Source organism: Euprymna scolopes, chromosome 26, assembly GCF_053919585.1.
Source record: "Euprymna scolopes isolate OS-2025 chromosome 26, ASM5391958v1, whole genome shotgun sequence".
NCBI classification, from domain to species: Eukaryota; Metazoa; Mollusca; class Cephalopoda; order Sepiida; family Sepiolidae; genus Euprymna; species Euprymna scolopes.
In genome coordinates, this window is record NC_136507.1 from 62,694,081 (window position 1) to 62,716,980 (window position 22,900).

General features: G+C 35.2%; 1 protein-coding gene across 1 annotated transcript in view; it reads left to right on the top strand.

Moving 5' to 3' along the window:
* Window positions 1-10,142, top strand: part of LOC145248118 (uncharacterized) — a 37,295-nt gene extending 27,153 nt beyond the window's left edge. Inside the window, exon 2 of the mRNA XM_080109909.1 lies at window positions 6,984-10,142. Coding sequence (XP_079966035.1) covers window positions 7,016-9,259 — 2,244 coding nt within the window. The 5' untranslated portion in view covers window positions 6,984-7,015 and the 3' untranslated portion in view covers window positions 9,260-10,142. The remainder of the gene's footprint in view (window positions 1-6,983) is intronic.
* The last annotated feature ends 12,758 nt before the right edge of the window (window positions 10,143-22,900 follow it).

Consider the following 22,900-nt stretch of genomic DNA (forward strand, 5'->3'; position numbering starts at 1 on the left):
CGAGAACGGTGTGTCAATGTAATTGTGCTGGTTTGAGGTAGTTGCTAGCCTAACCATACTGAAGAGCTGTGATACAGTGAAACCGTGGATGACTATATATATATATATATATATATATATATATATATATATATATATATATATATATATATATATATATAGTCATCCACAGACGGACTGTTTCACTGTATCACAGCTCTTCAGTTTGGTTAGGCTAGCAACTATCTCAAACCAGGATCGAAACTCAATGCCTCTAACCCTTAGGCTGTTTTACTGCTGCTAAGATGACTATGTGAAATTACAATGATCAAACATTGTCCAACCGCCTAAGCTCCGTTTATTTACATAAAGAGCATTGCATTATACACTGGTGGCAGTTTGTTATCTCATTCTCCAGAGAGAGAGAGAGAGAGAGAGAGAGAGAGAGAGAGAGAGAGAGAGAGAGAGAGAGAGAGAGAGAGCGTAGATGATTTCTAATAAAAAAGAAGCCGCGAAAAACTCTTTGGATAAAATGTTTTTTTAAAAAAGACATTAAAATATTCAAGGTCGAGATAGACTTAAAAAGAAATAAAAATGTAATATAAGCGTTGTCGTCAATTTACGACTAACAATCCTTACGACCGTAATGATCATATCTCTACATAAAGTTAGACATTAAAAAGTGAACATTATCTACATATCTATAAAAGTGAGAATGTGTGTAAGGACACTTCTCAACCTATAAACGCAACAAATTTTTTTATCTACAAACTTGAAATTTGGTATATAAGGTATTCAGACACATGGAAAATTTTTTAATCGGTTTTCATCTGGACTAATCAGAATCAAACATCTATTTTCAAAGAACACGGATTTGTAATCATTGTAAAAGATTGGCTGTTCAGATTTGATATGGATTTGGAAAGAACACGGGCTGATAATTTATGCACATGTCTAGCTAGTCAGAATTATATATCAATTTACAAATAACGCGGATTCCATGAACAAAGCTTCTTTCTTAGAACTGCACGCCTGTGGAACTCTGTTCCGTCGGCCTGCTTCCCTCCGGACTAAAACTTGGATGTCTTCAAGTCCAATGTTAACAAATTCCTAATGAACCGCCCCCTTAAGTAAACACTTCAGCAAATCCCCTCACTAACGTAATGTACTTGCAATAACCCTTATCCCTGAGTGGCTTCCGGGCCTTGATAAGTGGTGATCACTGTGTAAAAAAAACAAAAAGAAAAACATAGACTGATAATCTACTTTAACATGTTTGCTTACCTCGCACTTTGTCATAAGAATTCAGACAGACACATGCACGGACTTTGAGTCTATATTTGTGACACCCTCCCTTTGAATAGGGAATCCACACTAGAATCAAACAACCAGGACTTTATGCTCTTTAGACTCAACCTGCAACTTGTATTTTCTCTACCGATCTCCCTAATCCCAGGACTGTACCCTTATCAACCATATTTCTCACAGCATACCAGCATCTAGTTGGTGACTTTAATGTCCACCACAGTAACTGGCTTAGTTTCTCTAGTTCTACAGACACAGCTGGTAGCCTCGTACATAACTTCTTTATATCATGTTTCCTTACACCGACAATAACATTCTCAACTCGTCTCCCAGATCGAGAGGATCAGAAAGACTCACTTTTAGACCTATTTCTGACCACAGTTCCCGAGAATTCTGTAACAACATGCCCATTGTCCTCTCAGTAATGATATACATCACCCTAAATTCATGATCCCAAGGCAAAGAGCCACTCTTTTAGACGACAAAGTACTACAAGAAGGCTGACTGGGAAACCATCAGGAATTACATCACAGATGCTCCCTGGGGAAATATCTTTTCTCTTCCTGTGGAACAGTGCGCAAATGGGACCACTGAATGAAACGCATATTCCCACACGGAAGTTCTATATCAAACCCCACTCTCCCCAATGGTTTACTTCTCCTTGCGCAACTGCTATTGCTCAATGGCAGCATGCAGATCGCAGATTTATCCGACATAAGTTCAGTTCAAACGGACAAAAGTATATAGAAACCAGAAATAACTAAGTGAAGATATACTGAAAGCACAAGAAAATGGATTGAGTCGAAAAATTAGAAACATGTGATTTCTGAAAAATTTATAAGTGTAATAGGCAATGAGCAATTCGCCATTGTCCAACTATCCAACAACCTTGAGATTGTTTGCACGCAACATAGAAGGCTAACCTGGTTGCCCGACAGTTAGCTTCCAACTCCACTTTGGACCCTGCAAACCACTCCCTCCCAGTTTTTTCCTTTCACGAGAGAAACTATGCTTAATGATTAAAAAATCACCTCTTCCCAAGTTCGTGATATCATAAAACCCTAGACTCCTCAAAAACATGTGAACCTGAGATGACCATAGATTTCTCCAAACTCTACAACAAATGCTTTACCGAACCTATCTTTCCTGACTATTGGAAAATTGCTTCTATGGTACTAGTTTACAACAATTCTGGCGAAAGAACTGATCCACTAAATTATGGCCCCATTAGCTTCCCTCTCTCTCTGCCAAAATCTTTGAGTTATTAATTAATCAAGCATTAGTCCACCGCCTCACAAATACTAAACTTCTTTCCGACCAACATTATCGATTTAGGCAAGTTCATTCTACTGCAGATATCCTAACTGTAATCTCTGAAAGTATATACCATGCACTGGATAAGGTAGCAGAGGCTAGGCCAGTAGTCCTGGATATATTTAAGGTTTTTGGTAGGGTATGGTATGATGGTCTTCTCATGAAAATTAAATCCTATGGTATAACTGGACGAGTATTTAGCATAATCAAATCCTTCTTAAATAAGAGAAAAATCCTGGTTGTCCGCGATAGTCGTACTTCAAAGCAACATAATATAAATGTGGGTGTGCCTTAGTGGTCGATCCATGGACCTTGATTATCTTTCATATTTATAAATGACCTCTCTGATAAAATTGTCTCTGAGATGGGTATATTTGCTGATGATCTGACGCTCTCTAACAGACACGAGATGAAAATGGATGAACAAATATCTAAGGAAATGGCTGAAATCTTAGAGGAAGATCTCCAGTCTGTAGTGAAATGTGGACATAAATGGTTGGTAACAATCAATGCGGCCAAGTCTAAGCATCTTTCGTTTAATAATTACAAGAAACCTTCTCAACCACTGATAGCCATGGCTAATAATACTCTACCTGAAACTCATTGGCTTAACGTTCCCAGACAATATAAATTGGAACAAATTTATCGAAAGCATTTCTAAGACTGCTGCAAAGAGAAGATGGGCTCTCTCTACCCTGCTAGAAAATTACTCACGCCTGAGAGTATATTGTACCTCTACAAAACCACCATTCGTCCATGCATAGAGTATTGTTGCCACATTTGGGCCGGTGCATCTACTACTAGTCTTTCATTCCTGGACAGGGATAAAAAAAAAAGAGTGACTAACCTAATAGGTTCCGCACCGTCAACCAAACTTTAACCTCTGTCCCATCGACGAAATATTGCATCTTTGTGCCTATTTTGCAAGTATTTTAATAGAAGATGCTTCAACGAACTCCAAACCATTGTGCCCTCTCGATGTACATACCCTCGACTAACCCGACAAACAGCAAAATCCCACCCATACACTGTATAAATCCCCAGATGCAGGAAACCTTCTACTCAAAATAGTTTCTTCCTTGTAACTTCTAAACCTTGGAATTTACTGACATGCAGAAGTTTAAGTGTAATGTGAACAAATATCTTGCTTCTCAACTGCCTACATAGTATTCATGCAAATTGTGTTCCAAATGGTAGTCATTTACATTCAAGTGGCATCGTACCTTGTTTTGGGTGAAAAAGTCCGGTACTTGTACAGTTTAATCATGACATTAACAGATGAAAATATCGAAAAAAAAAAAAAGAGTTATATTGTACGTATCCGTTATGGAATGAAGTTCTAAAAAAAAAAAATTCACTTAATTTGATCAAGTAATTTTTATTTTACAGCGAAAAAACAATATGATGTTTTGAATTTTAGGAAGAAAACCTAGTATTTAAGATGGGGAGGGGGTGTCGACGCTTTAGACTGAGTTATCTCCCCGTGGCGTGTTCTGAAAATATGAACATGGCTGCCACCAGCGCGCTATCATAAAAACGTGTTTTTTTCGCAATAAACAAAAAAAAAAAAAAAAAAAAAAAAAAAGTACTCGATCAAATTATGTGACTTTTTTCTTCGGGGAACTTCAGTCCAAAACGACTACGTACAATATAACTTTTTTTTTCTCGATATTTTCATTTTTTAATGTTTTGATTAAACAGTACAAGTACCAAAAGTCTGATATAATAAAAAAAATTCTTGGGGAGCCCTCTTACATAATCAGATTCTACTCAATTACCACCACCATCAGAAGTGTACATATTTTTCAATGGCATAAGCGGCTTGTTTCCGAAATAAAAGTTTCGTAATCTTCATAAAGCACTAAAAGTAATTACATAGGAATATATAAGGAAGGTAAACTGGTATTTTAAATTCTAGGTTTATTAACGTAGTCGGAACATTAAAATCAAAAATACGATAAATATGAAGTCATTACGTCATTTGAGTAATTGTGTACGAAATTGTAGCGTATGTCCTAAAATTGAGTACTGTTGCTACATCTGGAATGGTGGAGGGAGGAGACTGCTCAGAGCATCCTTTCCTACCTTGACCAACGGTTCAGAACCAGCTTCGAAACATAGAAGATGATGTTCTTTTCTCCTCCTAGTAATCTCTTTCTCACAGAAGAGACGTTGCTAATCTATCTATGCTCAGTTGATATTTTCATGGTAAGTGTTCAACTGAACTTCAATCTTTTGTTCCCCCTCCCCTGCAAAACATTCACAACAAACACTCGCCTAGCCACAACCATTGTAAACAATTTCCTCCAATCTCCGCAAACTCAATAAACAAAGCTTTTTTCCAAGAACTGCTCGCATGTGAAACTCTGTACCGCGCGTCTGCTTTCCAGCTGACTACATTATGGTCCTCTTCAAGTCCAATGTAAACAAGTTTTATGGAGCCGTCCCCTTAAATGATCTAATTCTACCCAATTTTCCTCACTACCGATCACAACGCTATTGTCTCACTGATCACATTACATTCCTTAACACTTATCCTCGAGTGGTCCTTGGGTCTTCATAAGTGGTTGTTCCTTTCGTTTTTTTGTTGTTTATTTTTTTGCCTGGAAAGTCCACATGTAATCTTTTTACTATAATTCTTATTAGTTCCTCTTTCTGTATCCGAAATCGCACGTCGGTCGTTTCTCCGCATTTGGTTCTACATAACCCCTGAATATGTCCCATTAAGAAGAAAAACTGTGGATGCCACAATAAAAGGAAGATGCCGTCTCACTTTTCCGCCTCCACCTTTGTTTCTCAGCGCTATACGCGCTATACGCGCTATACATGTGCACAGAGTTTTCCAGAATCAAGTTTCGTTTTCTTACACTTTTTTTTTTTACTTTCGAAGATCAACCGCTCCCCCCGACTCTCTCTCTCTCTCTCTCTCTCTCTCTCTCTCTCTCTGTCACATTTTTAACGCAGTCTAATAAAAAGAAGAAATAAAACGCGACAATTGCTATTGGAGGATGACACATTACATTTCCCCTTTTCTCTCCATCTTTCCTCACTATAGAATCAAGTTCGCAGCGAGAAGTTTTGGATTTTGTTAATTTTTTTTCTTGTTTTTTTTTTTTTCGGAAAAACGACATGATTTTGCTTCAGTTTAATTTATGATACAGAACGCTATTACGCGTAGCATGTGCGACGTTTTATGAAAGGGAACTTACGTGTGATATGTCATTTTTTAGTCATATTTATGAATAATTGCTAGTTGTGTTTATCGGATAAATTATGGACATACGTCATGTTAATTTTTATCTAATGTGTATTTTTTGTAAGCGTTCGGCGAAAAAATTAACCTGATTTTGAACTACCAATCAAATTGCCCGAAAGCTAAGATTTGAAGCGAAAGGGAGCGGTGATTATTTATATTGGGAAGTCGAAGTACGAGAAAGATAATTAAACGAAATGCATAAATGAAACAATAACTGTCTTTTGGGATGGAAATGGATAGGATAAAGTAAATTTCCCGGTGAGTGAGGAGAGAGTATTAGTATATTTTTATGACTGAGGGAAATCTGCCACTACATCTTCTATGTATGATTTGTTCGGAAGAATCAGTGTGATCCAAATTAATGTAATCTATATACCTTTAAAGTTGAGTTTTTTTTCATTCTAGCATTGATATTAAACACCTATGTTTTCTTAGGTTAGAATATGAGACACCTGATTGTTTCTACTTTTAGGTCATCTTCCATGACCCCAACTCTTGTTATGTCATCGCTCAGCAACCGGATTTAACATCTGGCTTTGCCCAGATCCTAAATTTGCGTGTGTGCAATAATCCGATATTTTCCGGCGTCATCAGTCACGTATGCAACATTTATGTATTATAAATTATATTTTAAGAACATAGACACTCCACGTATGAAAACTTCCCTCTGCTGAAAAGGATCAAAATGAAATTATATAAATATCAGAAAAAAACTTAGGCGGGTTAAACATGGTTGCGACGAAGTTACTCGTCTCGTAGGGAGTTTAACAATGACTTAAATGTTTAACTTAAAGGCTTATTAAATAAATAAAAATTTAACTCATACATTTTATTTATTTAGTATATTTACTTTTCATTTAGTCATGTTTATATAATTTCATTTATAATAGCTCTACAAATGTATTAAGCACTTTTGAGAAAATATTGTTTTTTGAGTTCATTAATTAAAATTTATTTGATTGATTTACACACACATACACACACACACAAACATATATATATATATATATATATATATATATATATATATATATATATATATATATATATATATATATATACATTTATATTCGTTAATATTTTATAAACAATTTTTAATTATATTTTAATCTTTTTATTATCTTTGCAGATCTTGGAGAAAGCTCCATTAAGACGTGGGAAATGAACTCCGTGGTGTCGATCTCTCTATTCTGCTTTGCTCTTTTCTTCTCTGGAGTTATTTCCGGTCGTCCAATGAAATTGCAAGTCGAAGGCCGAGATCACTGCACAGTCACAGTATCGGAATCTTCTCGAAAACGTTTTAATACCAGCCTGGAAAACGGGATAAAGGTGTTTTTCTTTCAGGTTCATTACAACTGGAAACCCGCCAATTACCTAACAAGATCTATACGAGACGACCATTTTGCGAACCCCAACGAATACATGTGGTTGTATGATGGCGAACAGGGTTTACCAATCTACATGAACGCCCCCTACGATTTCGATTTGCTTTCGATGTTTATTTTAAGAGAATACACGGAATCTCTGCCAGTTTACATGAATGTCTCGAAATCGTGTAACGAAAAAAACGTGTCAAGGGTGAACTTCCTTCGCCTCGTCTTTCAACAGCTCATCAAAATTGTCGCTGACGCACGGCTTCCAGACAAAAAGTCTTCTTCGTATATCTGTTATGATATAAACAACAGTAAGAAACTACAGGATTTCTCGTTTAAGTCTTACCAACGTTTAGGAATCAATCGCGAGATTCTGCTTCGCTATTGTTGTCCAATGAGAAACATCCCATCAAAACACCACAGCAAGTCTGATTTGTGCGACGGCAAAACGATCAGTTCGTCGAGGACGCTTGATCTTCAGAATTACGTGGGGGCTTTTCTGTTGGCCTTCTTTCCTCTTGTGATGGGTTTCATTTCTAGTGCGCGATTGCCCTGGACTCATACCAGATTCGATTATATACGTTCAATCAGCAACCATTTTGACAAGGGCGAGCAATTTGAACTGCCTTTCGGAACGGAATCATCTTGGATAAGTGAACGTGATAATACCTATAATATCAACTCTTTTCTCAAGTGGCTTTTTCTCTTCAGACACCCATCTTTGAAAGCGTCGCGAATACGGAGATCGATGACTGTCTTTTCGTCCCTTCTCGTCTTAGTAATCACCCTTTTATTGCATTTTTTCAAGATGAAAAAACGGATGAAAATTTACCTCGATGACAATATTCCTATGGGATATATATCACTGATTTTTGGCTATGAAAAAAGTTGCGAAAACTCTGGCTGTTTCTTAGGTGGTCCTTTGTTTTGGTTTTTAAGTTTTATAACTTTAGCACTGATTGTCATCAATATTCCCGACCGGCTTTGTGAGACCATAGCATACAGCTTCCTACACCAACCACAGACTTGCACATTTCTCATCCAAGATATCAGTTTACTAAAACGATATGGTGGTTTAAATTTGTCCAATTTACACGATTATAACTTGTTATATACTATTCTGAAAGCCAGTCTAATGACTTCTTTGAATCCATCATTTTGGGCAGCCATTATTAAACAATGGTTTCGCCGTTGCAGAAACGTTTATGCTTGTTTCAATAATTCTCGGATACTTTATCAGCTAATAGGCGTGTCCGTCACAATTCTTTGTGTCTTAATATGTTCTTTTCTTTGTCTCATTGAATTGCTGCTGTCTGTTATTTTTTACGGCTTACCAATACTTTTAGTATGGAAAGCTATTCCCCATAGCTATATCTGGCGTTTTATTTGGCCATTGTTTAAGCGGAGAAATACGGCTAAGATTGTCGGTTTTTTGCTGTTATTAATTTCTTTTCCCGTCTTTATATTCCTCTTCATATTCAACATTTATCTCTTTCTCACGAGTTTCCAGTTGTTAAGCGCATATGTTATATACACCTTGATTGCCTTGATCGCAAAACCCGACGCCATCGCGTACGTCCTCTTAACACTAGTGTTCTTCTACTTTGTTGTTGCGATTGTTAATTCGGTATCCGAAACTTATCAGTCGTTACTGAAAGTCTCCATCAAATTAGCCGACAGCGTGTGCGCTGCTTTCGTCTATACGAGGTTAGATGAAAATTTCATTTATTCCGAATTATTTGAACGGATCGTGGAGCAGCATCATCCGGTCAGATACGAAGTCGCTAAAGCTGTGACGAAACTGCTTTTGGCGCTTTGCCTTTTTATTTCATGCCTTTATTCCTTTCACGATATCAGTCTGAATCTATCGACATATATTAAAATCACTCTCATCATCTTAACAACCATGATTCCAAAGATCATGACCGTTTTGAATGAGACAGTATTAGAATCGCAGTGGAAAATTGAACGCCTCTTGGAGACCATCTATGACTACAGTAAAAACCATTTAAATCCTAACGATATCAATTAATTTCAAACCAACACGAGGAAACGAAAGCGCTATTCTGGAAGTTCCATTTGCTTCAAATTTCTCCCTGGCGTGAGAAACGGTCCGGTGCGTTGATGGCGATTTTCCTTCTGGATCGTGTTTCAATGGGGTTTTCGGCTTTCCAATAACATTTCAAAACATACGTCCTCTTTTTCAAACTAAGCTGATTTCCTGCCATGCTTATTAATTAATAATAATTTTTACAGGGGAATATTTTACGTTACATCGGCAAAGGGAAGTAATAAAACCTCAGCAATTCATTTCTTCTTAAAAACAGATTTATTATAATCTGGAAATGTAGCTTAGTGGTAGATCATTCGCCTACAGATCGAATGATCCCCTGTTCAATCCTTGGTGTATCTCACCATCTTATTTTAATTTTTTTCTTATTTAAGAGTTCAATTTACGATAAAAGAAGAGGTGCCATTTTAAATCGCCGCAAATCATTTATTCGTTAACATATTTTAAAATTAAACATTAATCAGAAGTGACTTTTTCAAAGCATTCTTCGTCAAGCTCAAATATTAGCCGACATGATATTGTAAAGAAACACAGACGGAATTGGATGAGCGAAATTATTTTTATTTTTTATTTTTTTTTTATTTATTTTTTTTAATTTTTTATTTCTACTTTTGGGAATTAGTCCACCGGGCAAATTATTCCTCGTGCAATCAATAGAAGATTGATTCTATAATAATATATACACAATCTGCATAAATTAAAATATCATGTTTAAGTGTATTGTACGACCGGGCAACGCCGGACTGCCAGTTAGTATACAATAATAGAACGGATGTTGACAACAACCAACCAAGCAAATATGCACACAAAAACTTTTATGGTTGAATAAACGTTATAGACTTACTTTCAAGCGTTGCTTTTCATTTTTTTTAAAATTGAAATATCCTATCTCATATTAGATGAAAGATTAGGCACCTAAGGAATCGCACGAAGCAAATGAATCAGCTGTTAAAAATATTTTTATATGTTTTATCGATTTTATACAGGGTGACTAAAAAAAACGGGCCCCAACTCTAATTAGGTCCCGTTTCTTCGTGTTTTGTCCGAATAAAATGAAACTCCTTGAATTTCACTGCTTTAATCCTTATCCTCGAGTGGCCTATCGGCTTTGATAAGCGGTGACGCCTATGTAAAAAAAAAAAAAAAAGAAATTTGGTCATAGCTAGTTTATTATATTCAAAACATCTCATCAAAACACTAGGGCCTTTGGCCATTTTTTCTCCGTTCTACAGCATATGTTCTAGATGGCCTCCATTTAGCTTTTCTTTTTTTTGGGGGTCACCCTGTATTTTCAAATAAATAATTTTTTAATGTATTTTTTTATATAATTTCAAATAATAAATAAATAAATAAATAGACAGAGAATACGCAAAATTAAAAAAGCTTACGCTAAAGCAACAAGCAACTAAAAATAAATAAATAAATAAATGAATATATATATATACAGTGATGATCATATTTATTGGCACGGTAAAATAAAAGTTAAATTTTGTCTAATAAATTCTAAAAAAGGGATTAAATTAAAGAAAATAACAAAGTATATTATGTATTTTTAACTGGCCTTTCCGATGCAGCAATGGGATTTTAGAAAAAATAAATAACAAAGGAACAACAAACATAATTGCAAAAAACCCTTGTTCAAAATTATTGGCACGGCTTTGTTTTTCTTTTAGTATCAGTATAATATCAATCAATTTCCGGTTTACGTGCTTTCTGAACTTTTTTATAGCCATATTATGCTTGTTTAACGCTAATTCAGTGAATAATTTTTTTCAGATAATTTTTAGATAGCGATTTATTTAAACTATTATAAGTGACTAAATTATAATTTTCAATCGCCATGGTTAAAACTAAGGAACACAGCGAAGACGTCAGGAAGCTTGTTGTAGCATGCCATACCAATGGGGAGGGCTATGATAAGATTTCAAAGAAGCTAAACCTTCCCAAATCCACTGTTAGAGCCATAATAAACAAGTTCAAATCGCAAGGCCACATTATGAGTTTAGAGGGTAGAGGGAGAAAAAGGATTCTTTCCCCAAGAGATGAACGGAAAATTGTTCGACAAGTAAAACAAAACCCAAGGATCTCTGTTGGGGAGATTGTTGATGAACAGAGCACCTCTGGAGTGAATGTATCTCGACATACAGTTGGTAGAGTTTTGAAGAGAGCTGGTTTAAAAGCATGTCGTCCGAGAAAGACTCCCTTATTGAAGCCTATGCACCTGAAAGCAAGGCTAGCCTTTGCAAAACGTCATATTGATAAAGATGTTGCATTCTGGAAACGTGTTCTATGGACTGACGAAACGAAAATAGAGTTATTTGGCCATAATAAAGTGTCTTATATTTACAGAAAATCTGGCGAAGCTTTCCTGCCTAAGAACACCATACCCACAGTGAAGCACGGTGGAGGCAGTTTGATGTTTTGGGGATCCTTTGCTGCCTCTGGACCAGGGCGACTTGTTAAGGTCACAGGTAGCATAAAAAAGGAAGATTATGTTAAAATATTGGATGAAAACCTGAAAGACTCTGCTAAAGAGCTCTCACTTGGTCGTCGTTGGTGGTTCATGCAAGATAATGACCCAAAGCATTCGGCTAAACTGACTAAGAAATGGCTTGAGGACAATCATATTAATGTTTTGGAGTGGCCATCACAAAGCCCAGACCTTAATCCAATTGAAAATTTATGGAGAACATTAAAATTGAGGGTAATGCAAAGGAAGCCTAAGAATCTTATTCAATTGGAGGATTATTGTCAGGAAGAGTGGGCTAAAATTACTACTGAAGAGTGCAACAACTTGGTTGTAAACTATGAAAAGCGACTGAGGAAGGTAATCAAGGCCAAAGGCTATACAATTGATTATTAAATAAATCGTGCCAATAATTTTGAACAAGGGTTTTTTGCAATTATGTTTGTTGTTCCTTTGTTATTTATTTTTTCTAAAATCCCATTGCTGCATCGGAAAGGCCAGTTAAAAATACATAATATACTTTGTTATTTTCTTTAATTTAATCCCTTTTTTAGAATTTATTAGACAAAATTTAACTTTTATTTTACCGTGCCAATAAATATGATCATCACTGTATATATATATATATATATATATATATATATATATATATATATATATATATATATATATATATATACAAAAAAAATTTATAAAAAAGGAACAAAAAAAAACATGTTAATTGCCTAATCAGACCATACATAAATTCCCTCCTTACATTTGCTCCAAGGCTCCACACAGCTATCCAACTTCCGCTCCATCATCTAGCATACTTTGAATCGATCTGTCATGTCTACCATTTGAAAAGGGAATTTTTTCGCAAATTAATAAGTGATATTGTCGCAGACATAACACGTAAGACATTTGTATCTCATACAACTGAATAAATATATGTATATATAGACATATATGTATGTACTTATTGATTTGTAAATCGCCACTTGTTTTCGTCTCCTTTCACCAACAACGACTATATTTCATTCCTTGCATTGTGATAGCCTTCTAAATCTCTACTACATACCTATCCCACACAATGCTTCAAACAAACTACAGATGAATCATGTATATATATATATATATATATATATATATATATATATATATATATATATATATATATATATATATATATATATAGTGAATTTAGTTTACAAACAAATGGCTACACATAAGCATACATGTTTCAGTGAAAACCCAGTAAGGGAATCTGAGTTGTCCTTGGCCTGACGAAGTGATTCCCTTACTGGGTTTTCGCTGAAACACGTATGCTTATGTGTAGCCATTTGTTTGTAAACTAAATTCACTTATTTTGGCTCTGTCTAAACATTGAGCACTCTTTTGGGTGACACACTTATATATTTTGTTTTAAACAAACAAATAATTACTACTAATACAATATATATATATATATATATATATATATATATATATATATATATATATATATATAACTACTTAATTTACTCACATAAAATTAATATACGAAAGTATAGACTCATGCGTAAACTTTAAGTATTTACTTCAAAAGTGCTCAATACATAGATAGAGCTAGTTAGTAATATATATATATATATATATATATATATATATATATATATATATATACATAATGTCGAACGATAAAAGTGTCACTTTAATGAAAACAACACTACAGTTTTATTTTTAAACTTTTATTATTTATCATCAAACGAAAATGGAATCATGTCATCTTTTTTTGGGCGACAATCCTATGTTCCATCCTATATATATATATATATATATATATATATATATATATATAATCGTCTCTTAATTCGAGTCTCTATCTATCTTTCTATCAAACTCCTTGGATTTCACTGCTTCTTCATAAATAAATTTATTTTATTAAAAGTCTTTTGTATTTTTTTTATTTTTTTTTTTTATCATTTAAAAAATTTGAATAATTAATCACCGGCTTACACAGACGCTTTATATAGACTGAATATGGGTCCGGAATTAACAGCATGCCTTTTCCACTATCGCTGGCGGGAGCTCGGCAGATGGGGTGATCAGGCTGGCTTTGGAGTTGTGGGAGGTCATGTTGGTGATGTTCTCGACGCATGACCAACCAAAGTAGTCCAACAGGTTCAGGTCGGGGAAGGGGGTGCAGTGAGAGTAGGGTACAATATTGTAGCACTCCTTCTGAAGTCAAGCCTGGGTCTCTTAGGACTTGTGGACTGGCGGCAACTCTTGCTGCCACATCCTGGGTCTGATGACAGGGTATCACCACATCCAGGTACACTTTGGTGTTGACTTTCACTGATGTGAGGTGGCATGATGTGTCTCCCACTTGAAACCAAAAACCATTATCGTGGTTGGAAACTTAGTTGAGCTGTACCCTCAAACATTGAACCGGATTTGTATTTTGAGGGTGCTGGCAATGGTCCTGTTTTTATGACTTGGATCAGTAAAGAGCATGAGTTGTACAGCGGCGCATCTCCAATCTCACTCATTGAACATTGTGTCATTTTCAGACATGACAGAAGGCCCCTATCGCTCTTGAGATTTGTACACAACTGGCCAAACTTGTAGATGGTCTGCAACAAAAAAAGAAAACTGGTTTTCATCAAACGGAAATGGAATCATATCGTCTATTCTAGAGCGACAATACTATCATATTGCCCTGTATTATATAAAAGGAACTTTGTGTGTGTCTATGCTTGTGAGTTTGTTCTCTATTGACTTGAGAACGGTAGGGCTGATATTTATGTAATTTCACACATAGGTACTTTATGTACCTGGCAGTATTCTTAGATAGATGTATGTGCATGTCTTTGATAAGTATCGATAATCAAAATAATCATATAAAAGAAGGAACAGGCGATTTTGACCAAAGTTAACACCTTACACAGCCTAACATCACAAGTGCATTTAGGAAGTTTTATTGCCACACAAGTTGAAAGGCCGAACATATAAAATATTAATTAATTGGGATGAGTATTATTTATTAATTTTATTTATTGCAGACTATTATTAATTAATTCCAACTTATATACTATTCGGTATGGACCCGGCCATGGAAGATCAGATAATGAATAAACGTGGATTTATAAGACCAAAAAATCCAACCATGATCAACCTTCGGGGCCCGTGGCAGAGTGGATAGAGATGTTGAATCTGTACGGTTTCAGGTGAGAATTGTCTGAAGAGAGTGGTTTCAATCCTATCCAAAGCCGTGGTGAGATGGTAACAACTATGAAAGGCAGTAATTGCTGAGAATGCGGTTAGGAGATTCAGAGTTCCTATCTCGTTGCGGTTATAACCTAACGAATAGTTGGCTGAAACGTCGTGAAACAACAACTAAAATAAAAGAAAAGATGAGGATAATAGTCCGCAATAAATAAATTAATAAATAATACTCATCTCAAATTAAATAATATATATATTTAAAAACCTTTGTTAGCAATTTGTTTGAGGTTCAGCCAAAAAATCAGCTAGATTAACTGGACTATATATATATGTATACATATGAAAACACAGCCGACGGCTCAACTTCTCACAGTTTCCTATTAGACCCGATTACAAATAGTAGCTCTTTATGTCCCAAATGTCATTATGTTCATCACTGCAATGTCGTATCCGTGCATCTGCTTTACAAGTACTTTAATGGAATGTGCTCACTTGACTTAAATACTCCTGACTAACCCAACAAGCAATAAAATCCCACCTCTTCATTGTTGAGGTGCCTAGATGCTGAAAAGCTTTCTACGATAATATCTTTTTTTTACTTGAACTGATAGACTTTGGAATTCTCTCCCCGTTTCCTGCTTCCCTAACTGTATTGAAGTTTAAATGTAATGCGAACCAATATCTCGCTGCTCAACTCCCTACTATCTACCGGTAGACACGATCTCAAATAGTTTCAGGTGGCAATATGCCTTGTCTAGAGTGTTTTTAAAAGCATGTAAGACAGTGAAAGAGTAAAAACAATCGTTTAAATACGATTATTAATAAAATGATTGTATATTACATGGCCATGCATCTCTTAATCCTATAAGAGAAGACTTCTTGGTCTTTAGGCCAAGAAAAAATTTTCTTTTCTCCATTTCGTCCCATCTAGAGAGCATCCCCACTTAGAGACTGGCCCGCAGGAGCTCAGGTTCCTTTACAAACCGAAGTGGAACGGGTGGTCTATGAACTAGACGGGGTTGGAAGGGCCCTACTAACCACTGCTTGTATTTTTTCTTCCCCTCGGCACAAATGAATTATTGTATTACCTTTATTGTTATCTTTTTTGTTTTTACACGCGAATAAAAAATATTTAAAAAATTGGGTGCTAAGTAGGACGTCCCCAAGTATGAATGCGGTATTATGGTGAAAGAAGATCCTAGCTCAGAGAAACTTTTGTTCAGTTCTAGAGTGACAAGGATGACCAACGACACCCATTTCCCCCTTTTGAGTTGGCCTTGTGCCTAAGTGTTTTGTTCATGTTTATTTTTGCCTGAATAAAAGATTTAATATCTCAAAGTGTAGTATCTGTTCTGATGATTCACTTCAATTTCTTATTCTCAGTTAATGGAGGAGAAATCCTTCACGACCGAAGCAATTTTTATTTTTGTTCCCTTCTCCACGTTGAAAAACGATATCTGGTGTCTAACTCTGCCCTCGTGGGGAGGCAAAGTAAATAGGAACTCTTTACCACACATTTTAAAAGTGAATCTTTTAATAGACAACTGTGCTCGGTCGTTCATTTTGCATTTGAATCCTATCATTTTGATCAGTATAATAAATAGTTTTATGAACACAAAGTTTCTCCAAGGTAAAATATTGGTCCCTCGACAAAAGAGGAATTGAACCTAGTGATTAACTTACGTTCGTCCGTTCGTTTGTTTTTACTCTTTTCAATGACCATGCCTTGGATTTTATTGAAATTTTGCACAATCTTATTGAAATTTTGCACGGGTCATGGTGAAAGTAAATTTCGCACTTCTGCATGACAATGCCATGAGGCGACTGAGACAAGTTATCGCCCCCTGTTCTTTGAATGAGAAATGCCCTCTACCGGCCTCAAATATAAACAAGTATCTCCGAAAATGCAAAAAATATATAATAACGAAATAAATAACACAAAACTAGGGTAAAAGCGAAAATTTATTGTATAAAAAATATAATTTTAATGTTTTAATATTATTTCTTTTAAACGAGTGATTCATAATAAATGTTAAAAACATGAATGATTAATAGATTGTTTTTAGAATTATTTGGGATTTTTTTTTTCTGTACGATTGTATAAAATGTAGCAAGATATAATTAAAAAAAAATTTTTTTTTGTTTGTTTGTTCTTTTTTTTTCACAATAAGATTGTATAAAAAATATATCAAAATATAATTTTAGTTTGTCAATGTAGCAAAATATAATTTTAAAAACATGAAACATATATAGAGGTTTAAGAATATCTTTTTTTACACAAAGATTGTTTGTTTGTTTTTTTCACAGTAAGATTTTATAAAAATATACCAAAATATAATTTTTCGTTTGTCAATAGAGCAAAATATAATTTTAATATGGAAGTTTTTAACTATTTATTTATAAAAATTTATAGAAATTTTTAATAATATTGTTGTTTTTTTTTTCAATGAGTGATACGATTTATTGACCCATGTTCGACTGAAAAACGCCCTATATCGGCCGTTCTTGAAACTAAAATACACACATTCGCCTCATAGCACTGTCATGCAGAAGTACTGCAAATTTTTGCCAGAATGGATTTTCCAGGATAACTCTGGTTGTCCCCCTTATGGACCATTATAGCGGTAAAATTGCCCCCAAATCGTTTGTCCGTTTGTTTGTTCACACTTTTTCAATAACTATGCATGGTTTCTTTTGAAATTTTACACAAACATTAGTTATGGTGAAAGTAAATTTTTGCAAGAATGGATTTTCTAGGATAAATCTGGTTGCTCCCCTAGGGGTCATTATAGGAGTAAAATTGCCCTCAAATCGTTCGTCCGTTAGTTTGTTGATTGGAAGTGTCCCTACCACATTGAAAGCTACCTCTGATGTAGAAGCAGATTCCATGACCATGGCGATCTCGGGTCTCATTTATTTTTACTAGTATATATGACGAACGAACATATACTACACTACATCCCCACAAATGAAGAGGTTATACAAAGAGGAGTTAAAACAGATACTACACTAACCGCAAACCCTCCCAAAAGTAGAAGTAATGTCTGGGAGGACGATATCATTACAACACAACAGAATTTAGTATTGAAAGATTGTATATTAGTCTGAAATAGTTTGATAAAGTGAATAGAACATTAAAATAGTGTCAAGTTGAAATATGGAAGGTAGAGATTTGATAGTATAGTTTCGACTTCAAGGTAGAGATTTGATAGTATAGTTTACACTTCATATAGAGATTTGTTAGTATAGTTTCGATTTCAGATAGAGGTTTGATAGTATAGTTTCGACTCCAAGGTAGAGATTTGATAGTATAGTTTCGACTTCAAGGTAGAGATTTGATAGTATAGTTTCGACTCCAAGGTAGAGATTTGTTAGTATAGTTTCGACTTCAAGGTAGAGATTTGATAGTATAGTTTCGACTCCAAGGTAGAGATTTGTTAGTATAGTTTCGACTTCAAGGTAGAGATTTGATAGTATAGTTTCGACTCCAAGGTAGAGATTTATTAGTATAGTTTCGACTTCAAGGTAGAGATTTGATAATATAGTTTCGAATTCATATAGAGATTTGTTAGTATAGTTTCGGCTTCAGATAGAGGTTTGATAGCATAATCTCGACTTCAGGGAGAGATTTGATAGTATAGTTTCGACCAAGTAACGATTTGATAGTATAGTTTCGACTTCAGGTAGAGATTTTATAGTATAGTTTCAAGTACAGATAGAGATTTTATAGTATAATTTCAACTACAGATAAATACTACCTCCGGTTGAAAATAGTTGGTACAGAATTAAAACTGTCCGCGTTTTAGGTTTTGTCGCACACCATTTCAATATTTTAGGGGGTAACTGATAGTACTTTAGAGCGTGCTTAATTGAAAAAGAACAGTTTTCGTTCTAAAAGTCATTTAGAGTTTAATCTATGCACATTACTTTGTTGACTGTTATATAATCTATTTTTAAAAATACCTGCAGTGACTATATAAATATGGAAAATGTAGTTGATGCCAATGTGGAAAGTAAAAACAGAAGTGATAAGAGAGAATTGACAAATTCAAGACGAACAGCAGTTCTGCAAGCATTGTTACAAAGGTCTAAAGGGCGCATCCTAGACTGAGGTGCAATCAAAGATGTTGCCACAAAATTCGGTATAGGAAGAAATACTGTAGGCAGAATTTGGTCACGAGCACTAGACAGTTCGTCCGATATATCGGTGCCAATGGATTCTTTGAGCAGTAAGTTTCTCTGTGGCCCAAAAAAGAAGGACTATAGTTCACAGTTGGCAAAAATAAACACCATTCCCTTGAGAAAAAGAACCACATTGAGGTCTACTGCTCAAGCATGTGGAATACCTAAGACAACGTTGATGGCAAGGATGAAAGATGGCGAAATTCGGACACACTCAAATGCTGTAAAACCGCTTCTCACGATAGAAAACATGAAATGTTGCATCGATTTTTGCCGTTCGCAGTTTGATTTAAATCGAGGAACTTTTAGAGAAATATTTGATGTCATACATATTGATTAGAAATGATGCAAAATGCAAGGAAAGCCGAACATGACCTTTTAAGAGCCACTAAAAGCAAGCGTTTCGTTACAAAGGTAATGTTTCTTGCTGCCGTGGCTCGACCCCGTTGGGATCCACATCGCAAATGTTACTTTGACGGGAAGATTGGAATTTAGCCATTTGTCAAACAAGAGGCGGCTAAACATAACAGCAGAAACAGGCCTGCTGGGACAATGGTAACTAAAGTCATAGATATAATCACGAAAATTCAGATTCGTGAATTCCTTGTTGAAAAGTTCCTTGTTTCCACATGGAACAAATGGCCAAGTGGATCCATTGCACAACGAATCATAATTCAATAAGACAATGCTAAGCCACACGTACATTCAACGGACCCGGTGTTCAAGTAAGAATCGGAGAGGTTAGGGATGAACATTGAACTGGTTAACCAGCTTGCAAACAGTCCGGATCTGAATGTGCTTGACCTAGGTTACTTCAATACAATCCAATCCATTCAACACCAAAAGGCTCCAAAGAATATTGATGAATTAATTGAAGCAGTTGAAACCAGCTTTCAAGAATTAGAAAAATCAAAGTTGAACAACATTTTCATGACATTGCAGGAGACAATGGAACAAATAATTTTGGTTGATGGTGGCAACAATTACAGGCTTCAGCATATGTCAAAAGCACAGAAAGAAAAGGAAAACTTCCCACTTCAATTTTGATATCAGAAGAATTGAAAAGTAAATTAACACAATTGAATAAATAGTTAGATGTTTTAGCTTTTTGCATTATTCTTTTTGTATATTTATTTAATCATACATTGTAAGAATGTACGTACAATCAATTGTCAATTTAATTAAATATAATTATTTGGTTAACCTGTATTTCCTTTCAAAAGTACTGCCTTATAAAACTTGAAACTTGTATGCACCAAGTATTTCTGACCAAACTGAAAACTTTTGTGCACCAACTATTTCCGACCGAAGGTAGTATTTAGTAGTATTGTTTCAACTTCAGATAGAGATTTGATAGTATAGTTTACACTTCAGATAGAGATTTGACTGTATACTTCAAACCCCAATTAAAGATTTGGTTGTATAGTTTGGACTTCAGGTGGAGATTTGATAGTATAGTTTCGATTTCAGATAGAGATTTTATAGTAAAGTTTCAAAATTAGATAGAGATTTGATAGTATAGTTTCAAGTACAGATAGAGATTTGATAATATAATTTCAACTTTAGGTAGAGATTTGATAGTATAGTTTCGAGTTCAGATAGAGATTTTGTAGTATAGTTTCGACTTCAAGTAGAGATTTGATAGTATAATTTGAAGTACAGATAGAGATAGTATAGTATAGTTTGAAATACAGATAGGGATTTAATAGTATAATTTCAAGTACAGATAAAGATTTGCTAGTATAATTTCAAGTACAGATTCAGATTTTTTAGTATGATTTCAAGTACAGATAAGACTTGATAGTATACTTTCCACTTCAGATCGAGATTTCATTGTTTAGTTTACACTTCATGTAGAGATTTAATAGTATAGTTTCGACACCAAGTAAAGATTTAATAGTATAGTTTCGACTCCAAGTAAAGATTTTATAGTATAGTTTCGACTATACTATAAGATGTTGAATGGAAGGTGACCTGAAGAGATTAAGGAAAAATGTAGGTCGAATTCAGGAATGGTTCAAAAGACAATGGGAAAAATGCAAACAAGGAGAGAAAGAAGAACTGGATAGACGATACAAACTGAAAGCCAAGTGATTTAATACCATTATAGAAAAGGTAAAGCAGTAGATTTTGGAAAAATTAGGAGGTATAATAACAGAAACCAGTAGTTTAACGATTACAAGTTATTCAAAAATAAACCAATCAAAGCGTTTTAGAAATCTAGAAAGAGGTGACTCAAAATGCTACAAAGTTTTAGTTAAGTACATAGTCAAGAGAGACTTCACACAAAGTTGATGCTGACTGGGTCGCTAGATTAAGTGAAAGACTGGAAGGGCACAAACCAAGAAGATATCCACATTTCTTTTGAAGATTTGAGAGAACAAATGAAGTTCATGCCTAAATGAAAAGGATTTAGACCTGATGGAATTCATGGGGTACTTGGTGCGATTTTCACAGGGATCCATGAGAGGCTTGCTGTTTCTCTGGATGATTGTGTCAGATTGTGCCAGATACCAGAATGGCTTTTAGTGGGAAGGACTATTTTAATAATGAAAGATCCTGCTAAAAGGCCAGATGTTGAAAATTATAGACTAACTGCTTGAACTTGATTTGGAAGATTCTGACTGGGATAATCAGTTTAAAAGTATATGACCATCTTGATGTAAATGGTTCACTACCAGTGGAACAAAAAGGGGTGAGGGAGGAGAAAAAAGGTGTTTAGGAATAAAAGACCAACTATTTGTTGACAAATGTATTTTAAGGAGCTGCAAGAGGAGAAAAACAAACTTGAATTTAGTTTGGCTTGATTACAGGGAGGCTTATGATATGGTGCCGCATTCGTGGGTACTAAGGACTTTGGGAATAGTAGAGGTGGCTTAAAATATAATTGAGTTCATAGGGAAAAGTATGAGGAGTTGGAAAACCAACCTTTTTTTAGATGGGAGTCTATTAGAGACAGTCAACATCAGATGCGGTATCTTCCAAGGAGAGTCCTTCTTGCTACTTCTACTCATAACAGCACTCATACCATTAACACATGTACTAGAAGAGACAAAGACGGATACCAACTGGAGAAGAATGGACCGAAGATCAGCCACATGTTATTTATGGACGATCTGGAATTGTTTGGCAAAACAGAAAAGGAAATTGACTCTCTGGTTCAAACTGTACAATAGTGGAGTGAAGGCATAAATATGGAGCCTGGAATTTCCAAATGTGCAGAAATTAGTTTTAAACAAGGGAAGAGAGGAGCCATGAAAGACGTCCTTTTGCCAAATGGTAAAAGATTAGGAGATCCTGATTCAGAAGGCTACAAGTACCTGGGAGTGCTTGAATTTGATACGATGCTTTGCAATGAAATGAAAGAGAAGACAAAAAAGAGGTGTAAATGAAGAAACTCAAACTGCTTCTGAAATCTAGACTGAATGATAGGAACCTATTTTCAGCTATCAATTCATGGGTGGTTGGTGTAATCCGATACAGTGCAGCTTTTGTAGGATAGACACAGGAAGAAATGAAGAAGCTGTATAGAGACACACAGAAACTGTTGGTAAAGTATGGAGCACTTCACTCAAATTCTAATCTGCTCAGACTGTATATCTCAAGGAAGAAAGGAGGAAGAGGGCTGATTGGGATCAGCCATGAGATATTACTTGCAGCAGTGACGAAAGAGGTAAGCTAGATAAAGATTCAGAAGTACAAGGAAAGAATCGAAGCAGAAAAGTTGACCGAGTTGGTAAGAAATGAAACTTCATGGTCAGTTTGAG